This window comes from Hippopotamus amphibius, chromosome 12 (genome assembly GCF_030028045.1).
Source record: "Hippopotamus amphibius kiboko isolate mHipAmp2 chromosome 12, mHipAmp2.hap2, whole genome shotgun sequence".
Classification (NCBI taxonomy): domain Eukaryota; kingdom Metazoa; phylum Chordata; class Mammalia; order Artiodactyla; family Hippopotamidae; genus Hippopotamus; species Hippopotamus amphibius.
The window spans coordinates 95,876,124-95,887,696 of record NC_080197.1 but is presented as its reverse complement, the minus strand read 5'-3'; the positions used below and the strand labels follow the sequence as shown (position 1 = coordinate 95,887,696).

Sequence of the window (11,573 nt, the reverse complement as noted above, 5' to 3'; positions counted from 1 at the left end):
AAGAAAGCAATTATGATTGAGGAGCAGGTAGGTTCAAGGTGTCCAGATTCTAGAATGCTGGAAAATGTTCTATCTCTGGACCTTGTTGATGACTAGATGGGGTTTTGTGATATAAAAAATTCTTTGATTATATGTGTATGTTTTATTTACTTACTCATGCATGTTATCTCTCAATTAAAAAAGAGATCACACTAATTTACTTGCACTGAATGAGGTAAAATTGTCCTGAAAACAATTTGCTAAAAATTTTCTTAAATTTATGGAGCTCTTCTTATCTCTTTGGGTTTAATTTTTTGTTTTTTACCAGCCTGTCAAGTGTCAGTAGAGCATATGGTTTGATAAGGAATAAATGATTCATAGATAATGAAGTGTATCACTTATTTCTAGTTCACATCACTGCATACTTTCTTACTCAGTTTTAACGTTACAATTAAGACTAACATGCAAAATAATTCTGAACTTTTAAGCTTTGACTGTTAAGTATTAAGACATACTGGAAAGTAGAAAAGAATAGCAGTTGGGGGCAGATGATTATTTCATTTCTGACATTTATTTCAGCTTCTTGTAAAACATACAGATGGGAACGTTCAGCTGGCAGTTGTGAATGCTGATCCAAGACTCAGAGGAAATTATAGGTCAAAGGCAGATCTGTAAGTGATCTGTGGAGAGGTCATCTGTATTGGTTAGCTACGGCTGCTATAACAAAGTACCAAAGAGTGGGTGGTTTAATAACAGTTCTATTTTCCCACAGTTCTGGAGGCCAGAAGTCTAAGATCAAGGTGTTGACAGCATTGTTTCCTTCTGAGGGCTGTGAGGGAAGGAACTGCTCTAGGCCTCTCTCCTTGGCTTATGGATGGCTGTCTTCTCCCTATGTCTTCAGGTTGTCTTCCCTGTGTATATGTCTGTTCAAATTTCCTTTTCTTATAAGAACACCAGTTATATTGGATATCTTAACGATATTTTAATTAAAGACCCTATCTCCAAATATGGTTACGTTCTGAGGTACTAGGGTTTAGGACTTCAACATGTGAATTTTTGAGGGCTAACAATTCATTCTATAGCATCATCATTTAAAAACGTGAAAGTATGAGATGGCCAATGATGAGGGTCCCATTGGAGAAAGAAGGCTCTGGAACACATCTTTATTCAGAAGAGACAGAAGGGGACAGGCTGAGAAGGAGACAGTTTAAAGAAGCAGATGATCAGTGGAATCAAAAGTGACGGAACATTCAATAAGGATTTATCTGGACTGAATAAAGCAAATAAATGTGGTGATGAAGTCATCCATGGTGACCATTTAGAGGACAGAGTTTATTGGGTGGAAGGCTGACGAAAGTGGGTTGAGAAGTATGTCTAACTAGGAAGGCACAATAAGAATGAAAAGACAGCAATGGCTGTTAAGAAGCAGAAGAAAGCTGGAAAGAGGGAACTGATACAATATTTTTTAAAATATGCTTTAGATTGTGCACAAGAAACAATTTCAATGTACAAATGTAGAGAGGACACAAAACTATATTTGGGAATATGGCTCACTCAAAACCTCTTTATCAAGAGAAGGCCAGTGTTCAAATTCCTCTTAAAATTTTATTCAGAGAAGTTGACACAATAGTTGTAAGTATCAAGCCACTATAATAGCCTGCTCAGAACGCTGAGAAAATTTCTTTTTATTCTCTTATAAAATCACTATATGAATGTCTGTTCCAACATTAGCAGTTTCTTCTGCTTATTATTCTAAGAAAATTTGGGGAAGTTAAAGTGGAGGTGGTAATTTACTGTAAAAAATTATTCATTGTCTATATCTAAGACAATGATAATAACACTAATATTTAATGTTAAATATTAGTTTATTTATATAAATTTAAATAATATTTATTTAAAAGTTCAATTATTTTTTATTTTTTTGGTGTGCAGCTTCCTATATAGCAAAAATTTTCTAAGTTTCAGATGCTCAAATTTTGATTATAACTTCAGATAATATGAAAGTAGGGAACTTGTTTCACAATTCAAATAAAGACTGTTTAACATTTTCTGTATTTGCTTCTGGTACAAACATTATTGATAAAACAAACTCTCTTGCCCATCCTGATGCTATTGTTCTTTCAACTGTTGACTTTTCCTCTGAAAGTACAACATTGTGTGTACAGACACTTAAGCCACATCCTTGTAAATCAAGAAGGAAACATTTGACTATTGTTCTTTTTGATTGATGTGACTTTAAGCAATGTACTGTAGTTATGCAGTATATGTTTTAGTATTATTAGATGGTTTTATCCAAACGATATACTATTACAAAAGAGTTAAAGTGCTTAATTTCCTTGTAAAAACAAGCTAATAATAAGTTCCAGAGCAAAAATGAGTCTACTTCCTAGAAAAATTATTTTAAGAACACTAACATTTGCTAAGTTGATAGTTTTAATTCCTTTAAAAATACTTTTCCTCTTATAATATCAGTAATGGATACTTCGAAATCTTAGAAGGTAAAAAAGAATAACCTGAAGTGAAATTCTTAAAGGAGTGGTTTGAGAAGAAGAGAGGCACTAGGGTCAGACAAATGTGGTTTGTAGCTTACATGCTTTCATACATAATCATTGAATTATCTGGTTCTCAATGAAAATTGAAAAGAAACTCATACTAAGACCACCTATATAAGTACAGTTTACCGGCATTTTATTGTCATCTTGACTTTTAGTTGCACTGTAAACCAAATTTATCTATGGTTATTAACTTTATAGTGAAAAAATTCTAGGAAACATATTACAACTTTGTAATGATTTTTCATTACAAGGCAAATCTGAGTTGGTGAAATCAAACAAAACTATAATACTGCTAGTATAGCATTTTCCCTGTGTCATTAATTGAGAATGAATCTGGACTAGAAGTTTCAAATGGTGGGAACATTTTCTTAACCATCAATATCTTCCCTATTTTAGTACATTGTGTTTAACTCAATGCCTGCTACATTATGTTGAATTAAATCTCTTAATATAAATAGCTTCAGTACTAACTTCTAATTGTGATTATTATTGCCATTATTATTTAACGTGTTTACCTTTAAGCCCAACAAAATTACTCATTAAATCATTCATTCAATACTTATTGAGCACCTAGTATGTGCCAGGCTCTTTTCTAGGTACTAGAACTCAGCAGTGAACAAAACACATGAAGATACCTGTCCTAATTAAATTTACATTCTAGAACTAACAACAGACAATAGTTAAATGTATTAAACAGATTAAATCAAAATATACACATTAGATGGTGATAAAAACTATAGACAAAAAATCAAGCAGAAAGAGGGGAGAGGGAAGAAGTGCCATGGGGTGAGGTTTGTAATTTAAAGTATTTAGGAAGGTGTCCATGAGAAGGTAACATCTGAGCAAACATTTATGAGGTGAGGGAGTGGTATTTAGGGGAAGAATTAGCAATTGTGTAAAGTATAAAATAACTTAGAAGAAATTTAAAAGTGCTTTTAATTTACTTTGAAATTAAAATATCAATTTTAATTAATATTAAATTTAATAGTGTAAAAATAGTGACAAATAATTATGTTATCTAACCATCTTTCTGGACATCTGTTTAAGATATATGCAAATTATCCATAATTTAAGTCTTTTACATATAAAGAGGCTTTAATTCTTAAGGCTTTAATTATAACCCTGAAAAGACTCATTTTGGAGGAAAATAATTGTAACATGTAGAAGTGGACGCTAGCTATTTGCAAATATGTCATTAAAACTCCAGTTTTAATGAGGGGAGTCAGCACATTCTGTGGATGGCCGAAGAGAGAGTATTCCAGGGAGAGAAAGAGCAAATGCAAAGGCTCTGACATGGGATTCTGTCTGGTGAGCTTCACCAAAGACAGCAGAGAGGCCTCTGAGGCTGGAGGAAAGAGGGTAAGAGCCAGCTGGTAGGAGGTGAGATCAGGGTTGGGGCTGATGGAGTAGGGCCTTGTAAATACATAGTCACCAAGAAAGTAAAATGTCTAGAAAAAAAGAAGAGATTCAGATTTGAGTCTCCAGACCCTCGTGTTAAGAGGTCTCGTAGATGAGAAGGAATCAGCAGGAGAGAATAAAAGGGAGTAACAAATGAAGCAGGAAAAAACTGGAAATCGCAGGAGTCAGGTGTACCAGAAATGAAGAATTGATTAACTGTGTTAAATGCAGTTGAGAGGTCCATAAAATAAGGACTAAAATCTGACCATTGGATTCACAAAGGAAGATCACCCGTGTCCTTGACAACAGCACGTTGTGTGCAGTGCTGGAGTGAAGACAATGGAAGTTAGTAAGTTCCTGAGAGAACGAGGAGTCAGGAGCTGCAGTCAGTGACCACAGGTAACTCCTTTGTGAAGTTTAACCTTCAAGGGCAGTGGAGCAGTGGGAAGAGAGCTGGGAGGGAAGTGAGTTCAACAGTTAAAAAATAACAGGTTTATTTGAGGTAAAATTCAGATACCATAAAATTGTTTGTTTTATTATATTTAGTCATTGTTTTCATAAAGACGAATAACAGCATGTATTTATACTGTTGGGAGTAATCCAAAAGAGAAGGGAAACCCTGATGAAGCAGATAGAGATGAACAAGTTACCGGCATGATGTTTCTGGAGGGAATCTAGCGCACAAATGGGAGGTCAAATTTTGGTGGCAGGACATAGCATTCATCTGTATTAATAAGAAGGTTCTCAGAGTTCAGGGTACAAACACAAGCAGGCGTATTTATGTAGGGCTGGAGAGTTTCCCTTTTGATGGCTTTTATTTTCCTAGTAAATTTGGAGGTAAGGTCATTGATGAGAGGGAGGATGGGAAGGAGACATTGGCTATTGGGGAGGAGAAAAAATATGAAGCAGAAGAGCATAAAAGCAAATGGACTACAAAATATAACCGACTGACTGTCTTAAGGATCCACTTGGGGTAATTAATTTAAGAGAGACAAGATAGCAGGACGATGTAATTTTACCCTGTCATGTTCATCTGCCTGGTATAGGTAAGGGAAAAGGAAAGAGTTAAATTTAAGCCATGGTTGTGGTTTTGCCAAGTAAGTATAGAGAGGGTCAAGGGAACTGAAGGTTCATGCAAGGGAATGATAATGATTGACCATAGACTTTAAACCAAGGAAGAAGGTACTTGAATTGTTGAGGGAGGTGAGGGTGAATGAAAGGTAAATAGGCTCAATAGATTATAGTTCTGAGTGGGAACCAGTAGATTGTTATAGTCAGTCTACTAGAAGTGATCTGGAAAGAGGACGTTGCAATGTTTGAAATTGCATCTGACCTTATTCAAAATTCATTTTCCACTTGGAATCCTTCCCTGATTCTGCACGTCCAAGCCTTGGTCCAGCCCCTGGACTATGAAACCATGAAATTGTCCCTGATTCTCCCAAGCTAAAAGAAATCCTACCTTTCTTGGAACTTCCATCGGATTGCCTACTGAACATTACTTACAGAAAATTTCTATCTTCTGTGTATTCTTAGTTCCCCCCAAAGCCTTTAAGTAATTCGGTGTTTCATTCTGGCCTTCTACATACCTAAGCCCACAGTCAAGCACATAAAAAAATGATTGTCCTAATGATAATCTGAAAAATGGGTGCTCTGGGACCAAATCTCCTTCACAATGAAGTCACGTATGATAAAGAAAAGGATGTCATGAATGGCAGTGTTAATGGTGGCAATGCTCGTCTTAACTGTACTTTTATTTTCTGTGTTGGAGAAAAATCCTCAATGCAGTCTTTATTTGTGAATTATTGAAACAATCAGAGCTGGGTTTTAGAATAATTATGGTTGGCGAAGTCAGTCCTTCGTTACCTCCCTCTCTGTGCATGGCATGAACAGCCCTCTCTTCAGTGCTCCTGTGTCTCCTGTTTGTCCACTCTCCATGTCTCTGCCCCACAGGGAAAACTCTGATACTTTCACTGATGTCAGATTAAGAAATGCCTGGCCTTCAGTGAGTGTGTTACCTTAAACAGGAAAATGAATTTTAAATATTTAAATCTGTGGAATTCTGCCTGCTTTCAAAACGATTTAAAAATTCAGCAAGTAGACTAAGGAGATCTTCTGAAGCAGGGAGCACAGAAGTATCAGCTTTCAGGAGGTACTAAGGAGTCCCTCGAAGAAGGCAGGCATCACTTTTTCCTTCAGAGTAGTGGAGACATGCGTGAATAAAGGGGACGGCAAAGGATATTTGTTTCCTTTTTCCCTTTCTTGGGATTCTTCTGCTTTTCTGGAGAGAATAAACTGAAGACTGTTTTCCCTCTGGCTACTGAAGTCGTCCCTTGGTAGTGACTGGGAGTGGATGAGAAGCAGATGGCATCATCAAAACCAAGGAGTCGGCCCTTCTGTTTCTCAGGTCTGGCTGACCAGTATCAGGGATTCCTCTAATTGTCAGTCCTCTCTACCCTGCTTAGCACAGGCTGGATCTTTTCTTCTTAAACCCTAATTTGAACTTCCTTCCGCTACCCCAGAACACCTACATATGTAACTCATGGATGGCATTTTCTATTCAATTTAATTTTTGTCCTAAAATATTTTTTCAGATGTTCTCATTTTCATGCATCTTCTATTTATATATCTGATTATAAAGTTCATGGTAAAATGTATATTATTGGAGAATGATGTATCCTTGTGAGTAATAAAGCAATTACTGTAACCATAAGGCACTTAAATATGTCTTAGTGTGTCTATACCTATACATATAGCCTATGTGATAGCTCTAAGGAAATAGCTATTAATATATCGGTAAGTAAAGAGTTCTTTGTTTCAAGGTAGGTTAGTGTTTAAAATTCATTTTGTTGCTAAGGGCGAGACAATTACAATATTTAATCACAGTATTTGAGTTTCTTGAGGTATTAAGACTTTTGTCATGATTGATAGAGTACAGATAAATGTCTATCATTGGCATATTTGGTTTTTAATCCTGGGGCTTTTAGTTCCTGCCTTTGCTGTTTGCCTAGGGCGGCAAGAAGGCACGGTCTGGGTTTGGCGTGAGCTGGACTTGATTCAAGACAGAGGATGTCACAGAAATAAGACACTAAACTGACTTGATATGGATTTCATCTCTGGCATTTACCTTTGTCCTGTCATCAGTAACTTTACCACACCCAGCCCGTGATGAAAGACAGTGGTATGAGTGGGTATAAAAACTTCAGTTAGAGGGACCTTTGCAGATCTGATTCTCCACAATGACTGTTCTCTGTTTCTAGGTCCCAAATCACCACCATGAGGTTGATATTTTTGTATTTGGTTGTGGCACTTTGCATCTTCTATAGAGGTAAGGGACTAATTTAAAAAATCTTTCCATATCTTGATAGATCCATGCATATAGTTGTTTAAATGTTTGGTGTTCTATATTTCAAATATTTTTCCTCCTGGGAAATCTTTCCTACACCAAGAGTAGGATAAGTAAGAAAGCTGGATTTTCATTTTATTAGATATTATTTCAGCTTTAACAAGCCTGTCTTAAGGCAATATCTATATTTGCATCTATATGCTTAGAAATATTAGTAAACAGGTTTTTGACTCTGTCTTGAACTTGCATCTACCTTAAGACTAAAGACCCACACTGGTAATTTCAGTTTTCACAAGTCATGAAAGCATCACCAATTAAAAGACTGGTTCATCATCAAAAAGAAAATTTTGTAGGGAGTATATTTCTTAAACTAACAACTTTTATGGATATTTTAGAAAGTCAAGTAATTAATTTCTAGAATTAATTGAAAGATAAGTTCATTAATGAATTTTAATTAAAAATTGAGCAAAATGAAAAAAAATCATTAGAAATAAATGTATTTCTTGCCCTTTAGTTTTGTTTCTGAAAAGGACAGGAAAACAATAACATCCAAATATAAGGAGAAAAGTCTGCAAAAGAAAGGAGATTCATTCTATATATAAACTTAAAATCTATTTTCTAAATTTGGGAGTAGGAAACATTTTACTTCTCTGTGAGAAACCAGAATAAAGAGGAATACAATTATTTGTTTTGATTAAGAGAAAACATTCCTATCTTCAATCCAGCTACCTGGGAAATTAATAGACCATTACAAAATGATTATTTTAAGTAATGATGACTTTTATAATCTTATACAGCACTTTGCTATAATCTTTGTTTCTATTTTATATAAATATAAATATTCTTTGCCTATACTTTGCATAAATCTATTTCTTATGTCAGTTACAGATCACAAAACACATTTCAAAGTATTTATTAAATGATTTATCACAACAAAATGTGTTTGTATTTGTTAAAGTATGTTAAATTTGCCAGAGAACTGGAGAATCTTTCTAAAGTAAATTCCTTGATAGCCATGATAATTCTGGTACATGATTACAAATATTTCAATAGGATTTCCACAGGCTGGTTATTTATTGACAAAATTCAGGTATTTTATGTATTTTTTATGAGTTCATAGTGAGAAGTAAGAAATATACCTGGAAAACTGCTCTTTGCAGAAATTACACTTGCCTTAGTTGAAGTGAATTTTTGTTGCTCTTAGTCAATAAGATTTATGATCCAAACAGATTCCCTTCATTTTCAGCAGGTTACAGGATGGTAGAGAATTGAGGACTGGAACATAGAGAAGGCAGATGTTTACAGGGCATCCATGGAATCAGTCAGAAGAAATATTTGTATTGTTTAATCAACCATAAATGTATATAGAGAAAGAAAACTAATACATGGTTCCCTGGCTAAGTGGAAAAAAAGCTTCAGTGATACAAGAGGTAGATCTGGCACACAATGGATATGCATAATCAGTTCTTATTTTATTCCCATGCTATTTTGTCCTCTCAGTAGAGTAAAATCTGTACAATTGTCTTTTCTTCCCTTTTTTGTCTAATTCTTTGCTTATGAACACGTTAACCAGAAAATGTTTAGGGAAAATAAAATCAAGTGAAGTATAGATCAGAAAATAAACTTCACATTGGCAGCTGTAAAAGGCTTGGATAGTATGAAAAATGTGTAAATATTGGTTATTGTTAATTTGTGAGTTTATTTGGGTACGTATATTCCCAAGAATGCATTAATATTAAAAACTTAGTGTGTTGATAGGTAAATGTATTACTTATATCTACATAGATGAGATTTATTAAATAGGAAAGCTCCAAAATAATAAATTAATATTGAAATAACATTGTGATTAGGTATAAAAAGTAAATTGCTTATACTGAATTTAAAAGAAGAATGGAAACAATTATTCTCATTGTCTTAACAATTATGCTATAGAGAAATATAAAATGATCTAACTGTTTTCACTTTTTTTTTCATTTTTTATAGATGGGGAAGCCCTATTTTATAGGCTAAACTCAGGTCAGTATCTTTCAGAAATTAATCTTCACTTTGAGATAGCAAAGTGTATTCTGAGCCTACTTTTTTTTTTTATTATTTTTTTGGGGGTACACCAAGTTCAATCATCTGTTTTTATACACATATCCCCGTATTCCCTCCCTCTCTCGACTCCCCCCCACCCTCCCTCGAGTCCCCCCCACCCTCCCCGTCCCAGTGAGCCTACTTTTTAAACACAGAAATTTTTTCCAGCTGTATTGAGATATAACTGATGTAAGTTTAAGGTATACAATGTGATGAATGATTCAGTACAAGTACATATTTAAAATGACTACCACAGTAAAGTTAGTTGACACCTCTATCACCTCACCCAATTATTTTGTGTGTGTGTCTGTGGTGAGAAAATTTAAGATCAACTCTCTTAGCAAGTTTTAAGTACATAATACAAAATGTTTAACTATAGTCACCATGCTATCCATTAGATCCCCAAAACTTACTCATCTTATAATTGGAAGTACTCTTGATCAAGATCTTCCCATTTGTCCCATCCTCAAAATCCTGTGAGACCCCAAGGAATTTTTCCTGAAGGGAAAATTTCATGCATGGGTTTTGTGACATCTCTATTTGTTGCAAGGGGATTTGGGGATCACTCTGGATCGCAATCTACATTTCAGATAGCTAAAATTTTCCAGGTATTTAACCTATATGGGGAATGTTATTGTATAATTTTTCTTTAGAGACAATATTGAGGGTCCCCAAACCCTATCCGGAAACCATTTTCTCTTATCTTTTGGCTACGTGTGTGTGTGTGTGTGTGTGTGTGTGCATGTGTGCATGTCTGTGTAATTATGCACAATTTAGTTTTGGCAACAATTTATCAGAACACATTTGTCTTTTAACGTGCTCTATGTTTTAATTTGTGCTTATATCTCTGAGGTATATTTGCTGACCATAAGTCCTAGATTTCCCAGAAGAGCTCCAATTTCTAAAACTTTATCTTAATATCAGATCATATGCTTTAACTTTTTATTTAAATAATGTAGTCAGTTTGAATTTAGGAAATTTGTGAATTATAGAGCATAGAGGAGCATTGAAAAAGAAAAGAAACCTGCAATCCACTAAGTCCCAAAATAAAAACGTTACCTCAAATGGTTTTTTTCAGGTTTTTTGAATATATAATCAACTGGTAACTTTTTGCAAAATTCTATTGCCATTGTCAAATATTTTATTCATATAGTTATTGAGAAAATTCTTTTGGAGACCAATGCTTTGATGTATTTGAAAAAAATATTTTGATGTCTCTAAATCTTACTTATTATGTGTGCTTGCATGTAAATCATGACATTTGTTTTAAAGTATTCATTCTTATTGTGTGTTTTTGACTCTGCTATACTTACTATAGCTTTACAAGCTTGCAAATTTACATGTTATTTATTTAAATATGAAGAAAATTCACCTTGATTCATAATAATAACAACCCTGGAATCATCTGTAAGTTGTGTGTACATGAGTTTTGGTATCCAGCTGTAAAATAAAAATTGTAGCCATTTGATTCATATTGATTATAGTTTATACAGTTTTTTTGTCACATGAAAAACTCTTTTAACTAAAACTTTTACATTTCACCAACAGAATAATAATTAATGCTTTGAAGCACCTTTTCAGTCATCTAAGAATTGTATTTTGCTATGTTCTAATTCATGCATCTAGAGTGACTCTATAAACTGGCTGGAAGACTTTGCAGCCATTCTCTTTTACGGGGCTGGTCTGGAGGGGTATTAAGATACTATGGTCAATGGATAATTATTATATTCATTCCTGAGTATTGACTCAGTATATGGGAACTCAGTATATGGGAACACTGGTCAGGACAAGAATTGGCTGCAATCAAGATGCACTTTCCATTGGCAAATTTGCCAAAAAAGCTACTAATAGCAGCAATTCTCCCCTTTTCTCCTCAAATGATAAAATAGCTGAAAGCAAATCAAGTAAATTATTTTGTTTTGTTTTTTTAATGCTATTTATGCTAAGTAACAATAGAGTGGCAGTGCTTTTCTTTGGAGACAGGACATATCCTCCATGGAAAAATCATTAAAACATTTGAAATATTCCTTATTAATACAAACAAACATACTGTAGAATGTTTTAGTATAATCTGAGCCAGCCATTCTAATATTTAATCAGTATTTATGAAGGTGGTGACCTTCGAAATAGAAAACTGTGCTGGTTACTTGCTTTTTAACAATTTCTTAAACCTATGAAAAAAATGTGAATGTAGATTTAAAGTTTTATTTTCCTATATTTTT

At 34.2% G+C, this 11,573-nt stretch overlaps 1 protein-coding gene across 1 annotated transcript in view; it reads left to right on the top strand.

Moving 5' to 3' along the window:
• Window positions 1–5,573: 5,573 nt before the first annotated feature.
• MUC19 (mucin 19, oligomeric) overlaps window positions 5,574–11,573 on the top strand; it is a 154,241-nt gene continuing 148,241 nt past the window's right edge. The window contains exon 1 of the mRNA XM_057704185.1: window positions 5,574–5,676. Coding sequence (XP_057560168.1) covers window positions 5,574–5,676 — 103 coding nt within the window. The remainder of the gene's footprint in view (window positions 5,677–11,573) is intronic.